The 18,823-nt window shown below is 55.1% G+C and overlaps 7 protein-coding genes across 7 annotated transcripts; 3 read left to right on the forward strand and 4 right to left on the reverse strand.

Annotated features, from left to right (window-relative positions):
- Window positions 1-973: 973 nt before the first annotated feature.
- Window positions 974-3,051, reverse strand: B0T26DRAFT_631405 (uncharacterized protein; the record flags this gene model as incomplete). The annotated part of the gene is made up of 5 exons (XM_060436343.1): window positions 974-1,413; window positions 1,549-1,951; window positions 2,022-2,248; window positions 2,300-2,457; window positions 2,513-3,051. The coding sequence occupies 5 exons, from the start codon at window positions 3,049-3,051 to the stop codon at window positions 974-976; spliced, it is 1,767 nt and encodes a 588-aa protein (XP_060302392.1).
- Window positions 3,052-4,928: 1,877 nt separating this feature from the next.
- B0T26DRAFT_634539 (uncharacterized protein) lies at window positions 4,929-6,311 on the forward strand (the record flags this gene model as incomplete). The annotated part of the gene is made up of 2 exons (XM_060436645.1): window positions 4,929-5,495; window positions 5,652-6,311. 2 exons carry the CDS (start codon window positions 4,929-4,931, stop codon window positions 6,309-6,311), a joined length of 1,227 nt encoding a protein of 408 aa, XP_060302393.1.
- Window positions 6,312-9,755: 3,444 nt separating this feature from the next.
- B0T26DRAFT_669920 (uncharacterized protein) lies at window positions 9,756-10,548 on the forward strand (the record flags this gene model as incomplete). The annotated part of the gene is made up of 3 exons (XM_060439120.1): window positions 9,756-9,954; window positions 10,054-10,332; window positions 10,409-10,548. The coding sequence occupies 3 exons, from the start codon at window positions 9,756-9,758 to the stop codon at window positions 10,546-10,548; spliced, it is 618 nt and encodes a 205-aa protein (XP_060302394.1).
- A 1,463-nt stretch (window positions 10,549-12,011) lies between these two features.
- Window positions 12,012-12,326, reverse strand: B0T26DRAFT_745553 (uncharacterized protein; the record flags this gene model as incomplete). Its single annotated transcript, XM_060444575.1, has 1 exon — window positions 12,012-12,326. The coding sequence occupies one exon, from the start codon at window positions 12,324-12,326 to the stop codon at window positions 12,012-12,014; it is 315 nt and encodes a 104-aa protein (XP_060302395.1).
- A 497-nt stretch (window positions 12,327-12,823) lies between these two features.
- On the reverse strand, window positions 12,824-14,925 carry B0T26DRAFT_684670 (phosphatase 2C-like domain-containing protein). The gene has a single exon (XM_060440851.1). The coding sequence runs from the start codon at window positions 14,637-14,639 to the stop codon at window positions 13,305-13,307; it is 1,335 nt and encodes a 444-aa protein (XP_060302396.1). The 5' UTR covers window positions 14,640-14,925; the 3' UTR covers window positions 12,824-13,304.
- A 1,260-nt stretch (window positions 14,926-16,185) lies between these two features.
- Window positions 16,186-16,836, forward strand: B0T26DRAFT_619218 (uncharacterized protein; the record flags this gene model as incomplete). Its single annotated transcript, XM_060436039.1, has 3 exons — window positions 16,186-16,251; window positions 16,320-16,448; window positions 16,567-16,836. Coding segments are annotated over 3 exons (465 nt in total), but the record flags the coding sequence as incomplete, so codon positions are not given.
- A 605-nt stretch (window positions 16,837-17,441) lies between these two features.
- On the reverse strand, window positions 17,442-18,317 carry B0T26DRAFT_745556 (uncharacterized protein; the record flags this gene model as incomplete). Its single annotated transcript, XM_060444576.1, has 2 exons — window positions 17,442-18,025; window positions 18,155-18,317. The coding sequence occupies 2 exons, from the start codon at window positions 18,315-18,317 to the stop codon at window positions 17,442-17,444; spliced, it is 747 nt and encodes a 248-aa protein (XP_060302398.1).
- Window positions 18,318-18,823: the final 506 nt, after the last annotated feature.

An 18,823-nucleotide genomic window follows, 5' to 3' on the forward strand; every position in this document is an offset into this window, starting at 1 on the left:
GTCTTTTCTCGAAACACACCTCGCAAGATTCGAAGAGAGCTAGATCTGAGTCTTTTTTCTGGGCCGGCCCTCTATACATTTCCGAATCGGTGACGAATGGACCCAGATCACGGGCACCGCCATGGTCTCCCGGGGGTTATCCTTTACTCAGGCGATGAGCGGGAGAGGCCAAAAATCCAGATCCGTTCAGGCAACCAGCCTCCGGTCCCGAACGTGATGGCAAGCTGCGGTCGAGAGTGAGTGTTGCAAACGCCAAGTCGGGCCAGCAAGGCCAAGGCCATCGTGTAAGCACTGGGGCAACAGCCCAGGGGAGGGCGGCTTCACGCGGTAGTTGTTTGCTGAAACAAATAGGAAGCAGAGAATATGGGTCCCCAGGTTATTTCGTGCTCCAGTGGGAATGCGTTCCAGCCTGTCGGGACAGAACTGGAGATGCTACTGGTCGAAGCGGGCGTTGAAGGAGCGTAAGCCGAGTGGGGACTGGAGCAGCTCCACGCCATGGCTGGCGCGCGCGCCTTCCTTAGCTGCCGCCAGTTCGTTAGCGGACAACTTCCACTTAGCGACAAAAGCGGACCGCCCCTTCCCTTTTAGAAGGGAATCCATGAGATGTGCATGTGACACATTCGGCTGCTCATTTCTCGCATTTGAAAAGTCGAACCCGGCGTTCTTGGCAGGACTGAGAACGGGGTTGGATTCTTCGTCTCATTCCCCCCTCCCCCCAAAAGGCACACTCGCCTCCTCGCTCTCTACCTGGTAGGCACAGGTCATAAGTGACTATCAACGGGTAACAGAGTAACAGGGCAGCAACAAAAGGGGCCGACCGACATGGATCGAAGCACATGGGCGCGCGTGATTAAAGAAGGAACGCAGAGTTCTCGCCCCCCCCCCCCAAAAAAAAAAGCCACACATAACGACCCTAGAACATCCAAGAGCCAATGCATTTTGCGGCAAAAGACCTTCCTTTTCCCCCTCAAACCTACAACGATGGTGACGATAAAGAACCGAGATACCAAGTCTTGTCGGCGTGTGGGTCGAGCTCCCTGGCCGAGAAGCCGTTCCCTAGATACTGGAACCTGTTCTGGCGGTCATTGTCATAAACATAGTCCCAGTCCTCGCCGCGGAAGTGGTCCAGCATGTGGAAGAAGTGGAGGCGGCTGCCGGGGTGCAGGGCCGTGACGGCGCCGTCGGGGCGGCCGTCACGCTTGAACCACGAGCCCGGGCCTTGAGCCCAGGCGGTGCGCGGCATGAAGGCCGAGATGTGCTCAAAGTAGTCGTCGACGGCGGCTTGCGACGGCGCTATCGCCTTGATGCCCTCCGTCTGGCACTTCTGCACCACCCCCGTGATGTACTTGGCGATGTGCTCCGTCAGCGTGAAGACGCTGCCGTGTCCGATTGGTCCGTTGGGTCCTAGGAAAGCTGCATGCATCAGTCAGTATGTAATTACGATTCTCTAGTGGGTGGGTCTGCAGGCGCGGCGGCTATGTCAGTCGGCCGTATATACGCCGAGAAAGCAGGAACCGTCCCCTGTCTTAAAAAAAAAAAAGAACTTACAAAAATAATTCGGCATCCCGGCGACGGCGCACGACATGTAAGCCTTAGGCACCTCCTCGCTCCAAATGTCTTGGAGATTGCCGTTGCGGCCCACGAGCGGGAACCGCGGGCGGAAAGACGTCTCGAAGCCGGTGGCGCAGACGATGGCGTCGACGTTCAGGACATCTCCCGTCTCGAACTCGATGCCGCTCGGCACGAGCCGCTTGATGCCTCCGCGCCTGATCTCGACGTTGGGCTTCGTTAGCGCTCGCAGGTACGTGTCGCCCGGCGTCATCCTCCGGCTGCCTAGCGGGTAGTTTGGTATCAGGGCCTTGCAGAGCTCCTTATTGCCGCCGAGCATCGCCGTCATGTACTTGGTCGCGTTGTCCCGCGCAAAAGCCTGCACAGGGCCATTTGTGAGGACCTGGGATGGTACAGTTAGCAAGATTTTCCGTGCTCTGCAGCATGCTGGCTGGAAAAGGGGGGCTGCTTACGATTGGAAAGTTATTGTTTACTTCAGCCTCTATCTCCTTGACGAAACTGCGGTAAAATTCAGGGTCCGTCTTAAACCTCTCGATGATTTCTGGAGAGAAGTTTTCATTTTCGTCCATCTTCACTGCGCTCAGGACCTCGGGGACTTTGCCCATCATCCTCCACGCCTGGATACGCGAAGGGAGGGCCCAGGTGGGCGTCCGGACGACGTGGTACAACTTCTTGGCCTCTATCATGCTGTCAGATCCCATCCAGACACCTAGCACGAGAGAATGCTTACCAGGCTGGAGTTCTGGCAGGACTTGGACTCCGGTGGAGCCGTTTCCAATAACCGCGATATTTTTACCCGAGTGCTCGAAATCCTCGGGCCACCGGGCAGTATGGACTAGTTTACCCTTGAAGGTTTCAAGGCCCTCGATGGCGGGCCATTTCCAGTTGCTGCAGTGCCGAGTTTGTTAGTTTTTGCTTCAGAAGTAAGTAGGTCTCGACTTACTTGAGGATTCCTGTCCCATCAACGAGAAAATGGGCATAGTCGCTGAACTCCTTGCTGTGTTGATTCCGGACAATCAAGCCCCAAACCCCATCTCTCTCGTTCCACTTGGCAGATATGACCTCGTGCGATGTCTTTATATATTCCCTCATGCCCTCGTCGTCGCAGACTTGGTTGAGATAGGCGTTGATCTCGTCGGCTGGCGAGTGAAAGTTTGACCAGTCATGCTTGGGCTTCCACGAGAATTGGTAGCTGTGGCTGGGGATATCGCAGCGGCAGCCGGGGTAGCGGTTCTCGAACCAGGTGCCTCCCACGTCGGTGTTCTTCTCGTACACTACCAGCTCGTAGTCGGTGAGATTCAGCCGGACGGTGCGAATCATGTTGAGGCCGCTCGCCCCGGCCCCAATGGCGACAATGCGGATGTGTCGCGTCGACCCGAGCGGCTTGTCTAGAACCTGATAGGCAGCCTTGGTTGGTGCAACACTGGCTTCTTGCGGTTCGGCTGCCGCTGCAGTAGAACAACGGACATGTGTGGCCGACATGACAACGGCCAGTTCCGAAGAGGTAATAAAAACGAGAAAAGTCAAAATATACGAGGCCACAAAGATATAGCGGATCAACTTGTCAATAGTCGCTTGAACCGTTGACAATTGAGGTCTGAGATATGAGCAATTGCACAAAAGGAGAAAAAAGACCGGGACTACCGGCCTTTTGTAGCTGCTGCCACTTCCAGAAGAGAGCGGAGGGGGGCTGCCCTTGCCAAAAATGTTTGCTCACGGGCTTGTTTGCAGCAAGAGCTGGGCCATCCATCCATCCATCTGAACAGTCCTGCCGGGGCCATACGCCGGCAGCTAGCCTGGATTCCGCTCTGAGATGGAAACAGCTCTGGTTGGGGGAGGGTGCCTCGGCTGACAGACCTATCCAGCCGCAAGCAACCAGGACAAGCAGATTGGGTTCTGACAGAGCGGTACGCCATGTGGAGGAGGCTCAAACAAAAATACTACGCTCGCTGCAAGCAGCAAGTCTGCCCTTTCCCGGTTAGAGCTGATAGGGGGAGGGGGTAGCAGGCGCGTGGAGGTAGGTGGTCTGTCCCTGGAGGCGAGTGGGCTCTTGAGGAGGAGTGCTCCTCCTTCGTGACACATCGTTGGCTGGTTTACGGAGATATTAAGACTCGGGACTAAAGGCACTTTTTTATTCCCTTACCCTTGTAGGAACATACCTTAGCAAAGGTAACTTACCTTTACACTAGCTGGTTTGCCCGTTTTGCTGCTTGCATCGCGGATCTTGAGTCGAAGTCGATAGTATTCCTATGCAAGTATTCCGCTGATCTTCCCGCCGTCAACAACAAAAACAAGAGGGGCTCTGCTCCAATGCGATGATCAATTCTCGGAGACCGAGATGCTGTCACATGCTGTATGTCGGCCGCCAATTGCCCACCCCTGGTCGGTATTCGTTGTTTTGCCTTGGTTCTGCGGGCTAAGACGCGTTGCATGTTTCTAGCCACCCACGAATCCAGACGGTCTTGGCCAAGACGGATCTGGCCAACAAGTGCCAGTGCCAGTCCTGTGTTGAAAGCAGGGTCGCGCGGAGAGGATTTGGAAGTCGTATCCTGTCCAACCAGTGGTGGTGGTTCGTGGGCGGCGATTAAAAAAAGAGGGTCAACTACCTCAGTTTTTAATAGTACGTAAGGTACATACATGTCGGTATGGATGTACAAGTGCAGTACGGTATTCCGTACTGTTCGAGGACGTAGTATGGATGGATAGCTCCCTTTCCAGGTGGGTTTGCCCTCTGCAAGACCGTTGCTTCGCGGAGTGGGTCACGCATTCGTCGATCTCCGCATCCCTAGGCTGCGGCTGTGCGGCGAGCTATCGTGCAGTCCTAGGCGGGCACTTGGCCTTGATGAAGGGATGGATGGAATTGGTGTTGTCACTCGGCCATTGAGCCCCAACTCGCTAGGTGCCCCATCAGTGGTGGAGGGAACGACCCCACCCACCGGCCCGCATCAGGCGTCCAGGCCCTTGTCCAGACTCCGCAGTGGCCGGTAGCTGCCGGCGGTATGTACCCTATGTACATACCCTGTCAGTCTGCTAACCCCCCGCTGGCCGGGACCGAAATCAGGGCCACTCTATCCGATTATTTATGCGATAAGGGTATCCGTATCCGTGTCCATTCACGAAGCAAGACCGTCCCCGGAAAAGAAAGAACGGGAAGGTAACGTACCCTATTAGACTAGCTCAGAAAAGCCGTCTCCGCCGTTTCATGGACTGTCTGAATTCGGCATCAATCTCACTGTTAGGCCTAGATTAGAAAGAGGGGAAAAGTTACTCGTCCTGCACAGCATCTAACAGCAGAAGCGTGAAGCCGGGCACTTTTGGTCCTGCATTCTGATCGTTACCCGTACGAGAGGCGCAAAAAAATGGCGACGCCCTTTTCCTTCTCGTTTACAGGGGACGACATAGAAAATGATGACGGCCATGCCGCGCAACCAACAACCGCCGCGGCGGATCCTTCACAACCGCCGCCTCCGCTGTCGTCATCCGCATCAACACCCGCATTCGCACCCGCATCAGCATCCACATCAGCATCAGCAAGCGCCTTCCCGGTCCAGGGCAAGCCACTACTGCCGCCCATCCGCCATGACATAGACCAGATGCTGGCGAGGCTGCCGTCGAAGATCGCCTATGGGCTCCTGAGCGTGACTCTGGGGGACGATTATCCCGGCAGTGGCCCCACCGCCGCCGCCACGATCCAGCTCCCGCGCCGCGAGCTGTGGGACGTGCGCGTGCAGCTCATGGCCGAGGAAGAGGACGACGACAACAACCAAGACGGCAACGCCAGCGTCGGGCTCGGCGAGCACGACGTCAAGACGGGCATCTACGAGGGCGGCTTCAAGAGCTGGGAGAGCAGCGTCGACCTCGTCAAGGTCCTGGCCTCGGAAGATATCCCCCACGCCGTGGGCCGTGATCCCTGTGTCTTGATAGAGGTGCGAGGATCTGCTGCTGTTCCGTTGTCACGCCATCCCCCCCTAACTTTTTCCTATTTCCGATCCATTCCCTTCCTCATTCAAGAACCAGGCAGGAACGAAGCGCGCGTATGTGTTTAATATCAGCTAACTAATCCGTGATTTTTCGTCTTGCAGCTGGGATGTGGCACCGGCTTGCCCTCTCTGGCCATGTTTCAATGGGCCCTGGCTAAACGGGGCGAGTCATCGTCGCCATCAACGGCAGAGAGATCGCCCTTGGTGCTGACCTTGGCCGACTACAACCCGTCGGTGCTCTACCTGGTGACTCTGCCCAACTTCATCCTCACGTGGGCCCTCCAGCAGCAAGGCCAGCTGCCCCTCCTCGAGGAGGCGTTCTCTTCGGACGGCGAGCTGGAGCTGACGGCCGAGGTGGTTGCGGCCTTCAAGTCGTCGCTCGACGCCCACCACATCACGCTGTCCTTCCTGTCTGGGGCGTGGTCCCCTGAGTTTGTCGACCTCCTCTACCAAGCGCCCGGCGGCAGCGCCATCCCGGCCAACGCCAGGACGCTGGTGCTAGGGGCCGAGACAATATACTCGCCCTTTGCACTCGAGAGCTTTGTAACGACGCTGCTCTCCATCCTGGAGCGCGAGCGCCGCGAGCGCCCTGGCAGCGGCCACGCCGCCGCGCTGATCGGGGCCAAGAGGCTGTACTTTGGCGTGGGGGGCTCCCTGGACGACTTTGTCGACAGGATGCGGGGGCTCGGCGCCACCGTCGACACACTCCGCGAGGAGACCGAGGGCGTTCGGCGAGGCGTCGTCCGGTGCATCCTCGACTAGGCAAGCCCCCCCTAAAGAAGAGATCTTCATAGAGATAAGCGCGAGGGAACTTGGCCCCGTTCCTGAGCCGAGCCGAGCCGAGCCGAGCAATTGTTCCAGCCACCAAAATAGGTTCAAGATCACATCCTCAACCCCCCCCCCCCTTTTTTTTTCTTTTTCTTTCTCTTCTGGAGAAATCCAATTATTGTCGGCGTGCGGACTGAAGGTGGGATTAAAAGGACGGAGAAGACAGCCGGACAAGTAAAAAAAACAAAAACATTGTTGGATTCTCGGAACCCTCTCTCCCGCCGGCGCTGCGGAATGTTTTCTTGGCGTCGACCGACTTGTGTTTTTGTTCCCTTTTTGGCGATATTTCATTGACGACGTCATAAACTCTGGGCGTGTTTCAAGGCCCGATTTGCCGGGGCGGTTTACACGACGCCTATATCCTTCTGAGGCATCGGCAGCCTTGCATGAAACGGAAACAAATGTTTTGCCCCCCTGGGGGGTTGTCTTGTTTATTATCCGGGGGCTGAAAAGCTCATACGTGTGTACGCGCAAGTCGGGAACATTTGCAGGCAAGCGAGGTGAGGCGAGGCAAGGCGAGGATTTAGGAATGAAAAAAAGAGAGGGAACATTTCCAAACACGGCCCGGAAGTCTTCCTTCTTCCCCCCCTTGAGTGACGAAACCTCGGTTTCTTCTTGCCATGGTCGGGAAAAACTCAAAATTGCCCGGAACGTCGACCTTTGAAGCGCACCCCGTACCATACCTAATAGACTTTCCCGGCAGCAGGGGAATTGAGTAAAAACGCGGGTGAGAGATAGATACGGCTGCAACGCGGCAGCAGGCGAGCAAGCGGTATGAGATTGGACGAGACGAAGCTCTCGGTCCGATGCGGCTGCGTCGCTCACTGACTGGGCCATCACGCCTCGTCCATGTCTTTCCGCGGACCTCGTCCAATCCTAACCTACCTGATCTCATCTATGAATCGCTGCTTCGACAACGATGATGGGGAAAATTACATTATTGTTATTTTTTTCTTTCTTTTCACATGTATCGTATTGTATCATGCGCTTATATTGAGGCGTGATGCCACCTTCCTTACGCAGTATGCACACCTCTAAAATCGGAATCAATCTCACAATTCTAGGCGTTCGTGTGGCGGGCAGACGCGCAAGCTTTTGAGGTTCAGCTCTTTTCTGCTTCTCGTATTGTACTCAGCCCAGTCCAGTGATGTCACCAACCCCGTGTGTGGTTTATTGGTACTGCATTTTATTCTTGCTCCGATGAGGGCCACATACAAAATTCGGAGTTATAGGTTGGCCGTGGAAATTTTTACTAGTCTTATACTATACGAAGCTAAAGTGGCATCATCATGCCATGCGCGGCAGGTTCGTGAGAGAGAAGAGTAAGGAGGGCGAACATGGGACAAAACCTGGGTCAAAAAGTCTGCCAAGCTGTGATCAAGCCCCACCAGTTGACAGCGCGATCTGCGTGCAACCGTCCTATTCTGTTCTTGCATACGTAACATGGAACCTTTGGCCCTGTGTAGCTCTCGTCCTGAACCAGTTCGATTGGAAAGGTTGAGTTTTCGACGGGACGACGAGCGAGTCGAGACATGGGAAGACTCGGGGAGGGGTGCTGATGCCAGACGCTGCTACCCGTCTGGCAAGCCTAGTCACAGATTACACAAGAGGCCAAGATTGAAGCACCCTCGCAGGTAGCTGCAGTGTCGAGTTTGCCCTGTGCGAGTTAATCGGGCTCATCTTTCTTTTTTGTCTGTGGGCTGAGTGACGTTGGGCAACAGACTGTCTAGGATCGTGGGGAATGTCAAATCGATCGGCTGTCTTGACAGCCCAGGTCCAGACCCAGGCAAGGAAGGATGAACAGGCCAGCCGGCAGCCGGCAGCTGAATAGGGGCACTGTGGGGACACCCCTGGTTTGGAGAGCCGATGCCCTGGTTGCAGACGCCCGGACAGAATGACGAAATCCCGGCCCAAGTTCAGGCGCTCCTTCCGATCCTCGATTCAGGTATCCGTCCTTCGTCCACCTCAATATTCAATTCCGTACGTACGGAATACTTCAAGTTCAAGTTGTTTGCTTTGGCGGCATCCACCTGACTCGAATGCACCCGCAGACACCTTATGCGGTGGGAGGAGATTGGCACAGGATCCGGCTAGCCTAACTTCGCACAAACTTGTAGTGTAGACGGCATTGCCTCACACAATGCTGCCTTAGGGAGCGCACTCTACCTTATGCTCCGACTCTTTACGCTGGAGCGGCAAAGACATCGGCGATAACCGCCGACGGGCCATGGAACATTCTTCCTTCTACGTAGTGTAACGGCGTTGCCCCGGCGCAGCAACACAGTTGGCTCATTGAATAGGTAGGAAAACGGATGCCTTCAATCCCGCCGCCTAGCCAAGTCCGAGGAGCTGGAATACCAGGCGGAAAATGCTGCGTACATCCAACACATACCTTCGGTACCTCAGTATCCAGGAGGACAGCGAGAACGCGGCCAAAGGGGGTAACGAGGAGCTGCCAGCTGCGAAACATTGAGCGAAACATGGAAGACGGAAGAGCCCGACATCGCTTGTGCCGCCGACAAGGAATCGGCGTTACGGCTAACTGATTGAACCGCCGGTCTTTCCCCCTTCGTCCCATCCTCAAGTTACTTGTAGAGTGCTGCTTTCATCCCCGCTGCTGTAAGAAACAGGTCAAGATTCAAGAGGCCAGTCGGCTCCGCAAAATCAGGTACGGATGATGACTGATGACCCCGTACCCCTGGTCCGTTCGGCGTTGCCCCCCTGGCTCGCCCAGCATTCCCCGTGCCTGCATCGCGAGACGAACTCGAAAGGGGTTAACTCGATCCTCCGGCCTTGCTTCCCCATTGGTGGGAGGTGACGCAGGTAAGCTCCCCAGCAAGCTTTGGCCAGTCTCGTGTTTTTTTCTTGGGTCATCGTTTATTTTGGCCCCCTCTTCTCGCTGGTCGGCCGTGGCAGCCAATTTCTCTTTCCGTCCTCCTCGTCCCTTTCCAACCGTTCCTTCCAAACCTCACCTTTCGACCTCAACTCTGTTTCGGGAACCTATTATAATAATACTTTTTCTTCACCACGATCGTTTCGTCACTTTTTACATCTTCCAGTCCATCTCCATTGCATCGCCAATCAGCATTCTTCCCATATTTGGCAGCTTGGTGAGTGACTGATCTTCATCCGTCGCGGCGCGCGTGCGCGTCTCGTCCCACTGCCCATTTCCGCCCATTTCCGGAGGTTCCGTCTCCTGTCGTCGAAGCTAGACAGACGCCTGATTACAGAAAGGCCTACCTGCCTTGGTGCCAAATCTACCTATTTACCTAATATTCCTCGTGTTTACTGACTCGGTATTTCCACTCTTAGTTGAACCACTTTTATTTAATTCACCACCTCAACCCGATCCAGACTTCACACCCCTCTTTACCCACAATGAAGTTCTCCCTTGCAGCTGCCGTTGGCGCGCTCGCGACCTTCGCGGCCGCCCGCCCTGGTTTCACCAACAATGAGATCGTTGTTGCGGAGGGCAAGCCCACTACCCTGACTTGGGATGGCGCCTCGGCTCCCGTCACCATCACGCTCATGACGGGCCCTGATGAGCTCAGCATGAAGCCGTTCAAGGTCCTTGACAGTAAAGCCACCGAACTCGAGAATCTTGGGGCATCCTGAGCTGCCGCCGGGTTGATCAAGTTGACCGTATGCTGACTGGATACGCTTGCGTGTGTAATAGCCAAGGACAGTGGCACGACCTTTACCTACACCCCGACAGACATCCCATCGGGTCTGTATTCTTTCCAGATTACGGACGGCGTTTCGGAGCCCAACTACAGCGTGAAGTTCCAGTATACTTCGGCGACTGTCTCGGCAAGCTCCAGCACCTCCGTCACGTCCTCTGCGTCGACTTCGTCAGCCCCCACCAGCAGCTCGTCGACGACCTCTGGATCAACCACCAGCACCGGGTCAACCAGCTCCACCACTGGCACCACAACCGGCACAACCACCACCAGGCGTAAGTTCTTGACCGTCTTTCCACATGTGCCAGCACCTGCTAGATCTCATGCTCATCAAAACATAAACAACTCTAGCCACCACGAGCTCAACCGCCACCACCACAAGATCGACTTCGACTTCCACCCCCATCAACAACACCAACGACAGCCAGCGCCACTCGGCACCGCTCGCGCTCTTGCTGGTAGCAGCTGCCGCCCTCATGTTCTACAACTAAAGGAGCCGTGTCTACCGACTTGCATTTACTTTTTTCTTGTTGCAGCGGTTAGGTTTTTCTTCTAGGGGGTTGGCTGTTGTAGCATAAAAAACTGACGCTTGTTTTGAAAAACCACCAGCTTTCTTTGTACATTTTCGGACAGGATCTGCTCGTTGTATGATCATTGGCTTCTTTTGTACCAGAATTGTTGGGGAGAGGAAAAATGAGGCGGAGCTGGAAACGTGAAAATGGCAAGCAAGGCTGGCTGAGAGGGCTAGCCTGGGGGTGATTAATGTCGATACTGAGCGACGCAGTTTTAATATTCCTTGTATACGAAACCGCTCAGGTTATTAGAAAAATGTCTGAAATATTTGCAACTGTTGTCGGCGACTGACAGGGCAAGTGTTTGACGCTACAGCTTGTGGTATGCCCATATTTGATCCATCGTAGTAGGTCAAATTGCTACATTGGCGGATGCTATCGACTGCTTGGCGGCTGTTTAGTTTTGACGAGGAAAGGGATGGATCCAACCTGCCTAGGGTGGCTGCATGGCTTACTGCACCTCGCCTTGCATGGATGCCCGCATGCATGAGGAGGAAGCACGACGGACGGACGAACGAACGCACTGCTTATTTGCAAAACTGCGGATCACAGCACGCTATCTAAATATTATTCGCTTCTATCTACGGTTTGACGTACTTCGACGTTTCGACTCAAGGTGCTTGATATTGATATAAACTAAGGTACCTTGAGGGAGAGGGGTCGAGATGGCAACTTTGCTGATGGTGGAAAGAGGTACCTTACCTACGGAATAAGGTAGGAGAGATGAACAATCGTCTTCAACGTCGCTGCTACCTGGCCGCCTGTTGGAGAAAGTAATCCTGTTTGCTTGTAAACAAATTTGTGTGACTTCAGAGTTATGGGTGTGAGACTTCCCCTGAGTAAGCCTATGTAAATACATATATGGTATCAATCTCATCACAAGAATCCGCTGGCGACCACAGCGGAGCCGATACTGATGCTGACCACGATGCCGGTGGTTAGCCCGGTGGTTAGCCCGGTGGAGGTGGCCAAAGATGAAGATGTAGGTAATGAGGATGTAGGTAATGATGATGTGGGTGATGTGGGCGACGAGGATGTAGGTGATGAATATGTGGGCAATGAGGATATAGGTAATGGGGATGTAGGTAATGGGGGTGTGGGTAATAAGGATGAGCCCAATAGCCCGTTTCTAGACAGGTCAGACGGCGGAAGGCGAGCTGGAACATTGGGGCAAAGACAGTGGCGGTCGATATTCTCAGAGCCGAATTAAATATGAGTAGCGGCGGGGCCTGGGAGCTGAGCCCGTTGATGCACATGGCGGTGTTGAGGACGGTCGAGCTGGCGAGGGTCAAGCAGGTCTGGGCAAATGAGTTGGCGCATGTGTAGCCGGTAGGGCAGCACCCGACAAAGGTCTTGTCGGCGGCTATGGGAAACTGCACCATCTAATCCGACTTGACTCCGGCTATAGCGGTGCAGGCCGACGTGTAGCCCACGGGGCAGACCAAGCCGGGACTATAGAATCCCCATCCGGCAAAGGGCAGTGTCACTTTGGGGACGCCGTTTGTTGTTGCTGGCCAGCACGTCTCAGCATCCTGAGCGAAAGTGCCGCTCGAAGGCGCGCACTCCTGGCCGTTCCATGCCACGGTGCAGGTGGTGCACTGTCCCACGGGCACGAGACAGGGCGCCGGCGGGGTAAAGGTGGTCGTGAGTGGGCCGAGAATCGGCCGTGAATCGGCGGTCTGGGGAGTCTCGGCCATGGTGATTTTACTCCGCTTTGTCACGACAATCCGGGATATGGACCTGGTAAAAGAGAAGGAAGAGGTGTAAAAAGTTGAATAAAGTCAGGGATTAAGAGTATTAGGTTACCCTTAATCAACTAGTAACCTACATGATCAACTAATGACTTTAATATATAACCCTTTTCATAGAACGAGGCTCAGAATAGTCTCTAATTATAGACTTTCATTTGTGGCGCTAGCCGGCCGCGTGCTGGCGTGCGGCTGGGGCAATGTCATTTACTTTTGGCCCCATGTTCCGTACTCCGCAAAGATTACAGATCCGTATGCCTCTGTTGGCAGCGTGTAAGTGAAGGCAGGTACGCCTGACCAAGGTGGTTACAATGAAGGTACTGACTGGATAGAACGAGCAGTGACTGGTATTGGTAAGAGACTTCAACCTGGCCTTCGGAAGGGAAGGGGCGAGGGCCACTGCTTATATACATGACAGAGTGCAGGGCTAGCGGGCGAGAGGTCATGACAAAGGAGTGAGGTCTTAGCCCGCTCGGTACGCGTGTGAGTTGGTTGTACGTGTGTGGGTGTGGGTTGGGGCTCTTTCCTTACACAGCGGCTGTGGAGCTTGATTTAACATGTCTATCTAACGCTACCCGTAAACCTGATTCTCATTTCCATCAAACCAATCAGTCCAGCAAAGCGAGGCTATGATTATATCGTTCTTTCAACATGAATATATATATTTTCCCGTATCCCAATTTTCATTACCAGCGCTGCGCAGAATCTCTTGACACAAGACAGAAAGCCTGGCGTACGCTCAAGTTTTGATCCCTACCTAGCCATGCAGTGAAAAAAAAGTGACAGACAAGGAGTAGAAAACGCCCGTTCAATGCCCCCGTATGTATAATAGTTGTGTTGGTGTGGTTGAGCTCAATCCAACAGTTTACTGTCGTGGTTTTTTTTGGCTGGTCATAGTGTGTGACATCGCCCCCAGGCTCCCGGCGTTCAGAGCTTCGCCTTGGGCGGTACCTCTTCTGATACGAGAACCACCACCGCGCAAATGTCGTCTTCTTTGCCGCCGCGCCACACTTCATACGGATAGTACTTCTTGACTTCCTTCGCAAAAGGTCCGTCCAGCTTGGAGTTCAGGCTGGCTGCCTTGGCGGCACCAACAATCTCCATCGCAAGTAGGCTCTGCAGTGTGGCTATGGGCCGTTGCTGCGTCCCTACTTTGCTGGCGCCGTTTTTTTCGCTGGCGGAAGTATCCATACTAGGCACCTTCACAGTGTCAAGCCGCGTGTACGGAGACAGGTCCAACGCCACCTGAACTCCAGCGTCTGTGGTCGTCCACGCGCCCGTATTGGCCATGGTGCTGCTGACAATGCGGAGAACATCCTGGGTAAACAAGTTGTCCCAGAGGCCGTCACTTGCAAAAATCAGCACGTCTCCGTGCCTCAAGTTGTGGCGCGTCACCTCGGCGTCCCGCGGCTGGTCCATCAGCCTCGCGCCGCCAAACGCGGCAGCCCGGAGCAGCATACTAGGTGGCACCACGCTGAGTTGGAATGGGGTGTTGAATGCGTGTGTCTGGGGCTCACTGGACGCGTGTACGCCGTTGAGCCGAAGAAGGATGTAGCCGCTGTCGCCCAGGTTGGCAACCTCCAGCATGCCCTTGTCGTTCAAGAGCCCCACGATCGCCGTGCTACCACCTGCTTTGATGGCCGGGTCGTGGCAGACGGCATCGTACCCCTTCTTCATAAGCTGGCGTGCCGACAAGGCCGGCTTCGCGCTGCCCTCTTCCGCTGGCCGGCACTCATATGCCGCCGTGGCCATGTAGTCGCAAAAGGCATGCGAGAAATCGGCCGGATCCACGCCGCTGTCCATCCACCCGCCCACGCCGTCTGCTACACCAAGAGCGACCTCGCTGGGGTTGGACCCGACTCGGCTCACGAAGAAGGCGTCCTGCCCAGACTCTGGCCGGGCGGATTTCTCGCGGCCCGGCTTCGGCGGATGCACTCGATTGTAGAGGTTGAAGTGGAAGACGTGTTTTGAGGGGTCGAACGGAATGCCCTTGGAGATGTATGACGCGGCAACATTGTAGACGAACTTGGGGTCGAGGGCGGTCTGCGCGGCGCGCGTCGTCGAGCTTTGGCGTCGGCTCTCGAGGTTGTATCCCAACAATCCCAGCTGGCGCCCAGCGGGCCTCGCAGGGCTAGAGCCGAGGGACGAAGCCGCGCGGGCAGCTGGCGACATCCTAATAAAGTTGATCGCCGGTCTAGAGAGCCGCGGCCTCGGACGGCATTGGAGCATCAAAGCTCGGGCTGTGCTGGGTCTGGAGGCCATTGTCTGTCGATTCGCGGACGCGGACGCAGACACAGACACCGACGGAGAGGTCGATGGTCGATGCGAAGCCCCAGCTGGGCTCGCAAAAGAAAGGCTGTTATGTCAAAGGCTTATATTCCAACACATGTTTGAGCAAAAAAGAAAAAAAAAACGCGAGGCTTGGCTTGGCTTCTTGCAACGGTCATCTAGAGTTTAGACGGTTTTCCGTCTTCCCACTGCACTGGGTCTCATCCTAACCCGGACGTGCAGTGGGGATCGGAATTTCCTGCAGCAGTGGAGCTGTGGGAGGTCACGTTCTAGCGTCCCATGGTTTAGGTTTTGCGCTAATCGAGCTAGCGCGCCCAGGCGGGAATCTGATGAGGTGCACTTTCAACGCTTTCCTCTTTTCGTAGGCCTGCAGCGGAGATAAAAGCACACTGACACGGCAAAAAACAGCGTCACAGGACAGATGCAGATGTGGTGCTACAAATACTCTTTCCTTGAGATGAGTTAGCTTATGGCTGTCTCACTGCTTTGAAGAGGATCCTCGTTATTAATAAAACACCTGACACATAGTCATAGCCGTTCATGTCCTTTGGCGGGCTTAGGTTGCCCGGTTTTACATCGGTGTACGGAATCTTCCGGATATAGAATAGAGTTTAGCCAGGGCCTTCTCAAGCGTTGTGTATACATAGAACACCAAGTACAAGGCGGTGTTCGAGATATAAATACTCTAGTTAAACCGGAAGACAGTGGTGGCTGCGTTATGTGTCTTTTTATCTTAAAATGCTACGAGGCGTCTTCTCGTTTCCCTGACGATAATGCAGAAGCTCAATGTGTTGACGCTATTGACGCAAAACCCGGACATGAAACAGGAGAGTCATTCTATCCTCGCTATTCAGAATTTCGCCACGTCTGTGAGAGGCTCCAGAGAAAAGACCTTGGATCTTTGATTAATTGGCCGAAATTTCGATGCTGCGTAGCTTTCGTCTCCGGGCCGCAAGTTGCTGAAACGGCAAAAGGACGTCTTGAAACCTAGCTATTTCATGTCCCCCCTCCTGAACCCCTAAACAGAAGCCGATGTGCGCCACTGCCGTCTCGCTAATCAATCCATGGCTTGGGCGGGGCCTTCTGCAGTGGCCCAAGCGGCAGTTTGCCTGTCCAACGCCTGCAAGTGCGAACCTGCACGGCCTGTGCAACGGTGCCTGCACCCAACCCCCCCCTCCCACGATCGGCTCCTCAGCCGAAGATCATTGAGAACCCGCGGTCATAAGCAGACTCCCTCCTGCGAGTCTTGGCATTATTAAAACCTCCCTCCCTTTTTCTCTGCAGAGCTTTACCGAAACCGCATATTCCGTATTTGTTTTCTTTTTTTTGTCTGCTGAATCGCCTGCTTGCAACTCGCTTCTCGACCTCGTTGGAAGTTCTTCCTCCAACTTGGCTCTAGCCGCGCATTCAGTTAGCCCATCTGGCTGAACCCCTGCCCACCCACAAAGCGACCCGGCACATCCCCTTCGCCATGTCCATCCTCGCGACTCTCGTCTCCCGGCAAAACCGGGATCGGGAGTGCCAGTTGACCGATGATGGCTTCATCGACGAGGACTCCTGCTACGTGCCGTTTTGGTACACGAGGGTCAGTACAGCCACCATCGCTTATATGACCATCAACTTTGCAGCAATAATACTAACACACAAGATCAGACGGGTGTTATCGTAAAATGGTCACTGTTTCTGGGCTTGACTATGGCCATCGCCCTGTATCTCCTGGTGGGATACCTGCATGCGAAGAAACGGCTGCAAAAGGGGCTTCCGCCTCTCGCGTATCACAGAGTACGTCAGCCCAAACCCCTTTCCCGCCTTATCTTGGATGGGCATGCCACAATCCAACAAGATCCCCGTGCACGCCACATAAGCCGACCTAGACGTGAAAGACTAACCCGTGCCGCAGTGGCTGGTGTCCCGGGCTGAGCGAGGCCGAGTTGACCCGCGTTTCCAACCCCCCAACGCGACGGTGCGCCCATACTACTACAATGCCAACGGCCAGCCCATCGACATGTACACGATGCCTCCGCCAGTCTACGACCCCAACACGGCTCGGCCGCCCAACTACGAGGGCCCACCGCCGGCCGGCTCGACCAAGGCGAATCCGTCGCAGTGGACCGAGTCGACCCAGCGACCAGCAGATGAGGAGTACGCGGCGCCGCCAGGACCGCCGCCTTCAGCCCTTGCGCCCCAAGGCACGGGCAATACCAACCCGTTCCGCAACTAAGCCGAGACAGTAGAGATGTTATCTGCCCGCATGAAAAGGAGGTCCGGCATCGGAGGTAGTGCTGACCTGCCTCCCCCTGCGGCCTTCCATCACATGGTAAAAAGGGGGACGGAGAATAGAATGTAACATAGTCACCTGCTTAACAGGTACCTCCTCTTTGTTTTCTGTCCTCGTGTTAAGAGCAGGTTGTTGCGTATAAACTGGGGGCGCATTAGCGTTTGGTAGATGGAAGCAATGGACATTCGCGGGTTTTGAATTTACACACAACCACTCGGCACCGGCACCGGTCCCGGTTTCGGGATAAGAATAACGGGGGAGGTGGAAACGGTCCTATTATTGCATAGAAGAAATCAATTAATTGTAAATTCCAAGTATACGTACATTGTAGAGATAATATAATTGGTGCGTGTGTTCCTAGCAAAGAAGCCAAGTTGTCGTCATAAACACCGCGCTTAGTCAATTCCGTCCGTAGTCACACCTGTGCACCAGTAAACAGTGAATTGATGAATCCCAACAAGCCAAAGCCAGACCTTTCTCTCAACTTCACACTTGCTTCAGTCAAGCTCCATTGCGTCCTGGTCATCACCGTCAGCTTGCGGGGTAAACCCTGACGTGGGGAAGGCCGGTGAGACGGCTGGGGCCTGAGTAAGCGGGGCCGGGACGGAGTGATAGCCCTCGCGGTGTGCCATCTGCTTCTCGCGGGCGCGGGCGCGGGCCTCGATGATGGCCTTGCGGACGCTGTCCTGCTCCTCGGGCACCGAGATGGAGTTGGGGACGCTGTAGAGGACGAGCTCCTTGCCGGCGAGCTCGGCGGCGTCGGGCCGGCCGGCGCTTGCGGCGAGCATGTGCGCGGGCAGGATGCTCTGCGAGCGCATGTGCTTCTCAATGTCGGGTAGGAACACGAGCTTGCCGCCGTCCTCGGCCTCGCTCTCCGACGACAGCTCGTCCTCCATGTTGTAGATGTACACCTTGTACTTGGAGTTGTCTAGCTGCATCATGGCGTCATCCTGTGCGCTTGGCGCTGGCTTGCGTCTGGTGCTGCTGTTGCCGCATTGTGATGTAGAGCTGGGCGTAGGGAAGGTAGCTGACTGCGCCAGAGAATTCTCGACCGGGACGTACAATTTAGTGCCCGACTTTTCTGCAGTATGAGGAAGCGCGTGAGCTTTGGTGTCGTGTGCTATACAACTCGGGAGGGAGGGGAAGGTAGGGTGGGTGGTGCGGCGACATAGCCTGTTGAACACAGGTTTGGCACTGCAGTGTTGCATACCTAGATTCAATAAGCTCATACGCTTCGATAACCGCTCATTGCTTTCTGGCTGCGCTTCGGCCCTGCGCTTGCGGCGGATTTGCTGTGGTGGTGATGGTGGTGGTGCGGCGGCCAAATGGTGGTGAGGGAAGCGATGGTCAATGCCGAAGGTGTCCATCTCCATGCTTTGCGCGACCAGTTGCGGTGCAGGGTTCGCCAGCATCATTTCCTTTTTTTCTGGCTCTTATTTCTACAACTCTTCCCCTCTCAATTGCCCCTCTTACCCGATAAGAGAGGTGCCTCAATGCGTGATCCAATCACTGCGCTCAAAGCATTAGTTGGAAAGCGATAAAACGAGCCGATGCAGCTCCGGTTGTGAATGGCAGGAAATAGGTACAGGTGCCGTGGTTGAAGCGTTATCGAATTGACGGATGAAGGAGTCGTTGTGGTGGTTGTGCTGGTCCTGGCCCAGGCGGTCCTGCCGGTACAGGAGCTGCGGCACAAGCTGTCGGGCAGCTTTTGTGACTTTGAGTCATTCGTCGCGAACCTTCCACCACAAAACTGGGCCAGTTTCGCCGCCTTCAAGCCTGGGGAAGTTTCGAGCAGTTACCACAACCCTCACCACCGCCTTCAGAACCACCACCGCCTTTCCTTTCAGATCAGCTGTCTCTCCGGTCCGCCTGCAGCAGC

Source organism: Lasiosphaeria miniovina, assembly GCF_030549165.1.
Source record: "Lasiosphaeria miniovina strain SMH2392-1A chromosome Unknown B0T26scaffold_1, whole genome shotgun sequence".
In the NCBI taxonomy this organism is placed as follows: domain Eukaryota; kingdom Fungi; phylum Ascomycota; class Sordariomycetes; order Sordariales; family Lasiosphaeriaceae; genus Lasiosphaeria; species Lasiosphaeria miniovina.

Excerpts from the sequence above, each read along its gene's own strand:
- B0T26DRAFT_684670 (XM_060440851.1), bottom strand. The coding sequence starts at position 14,639 with ATGGCCTCCAGACCCAGCACAGCCCGAGCTTTGATGCTCCAATGCCGT.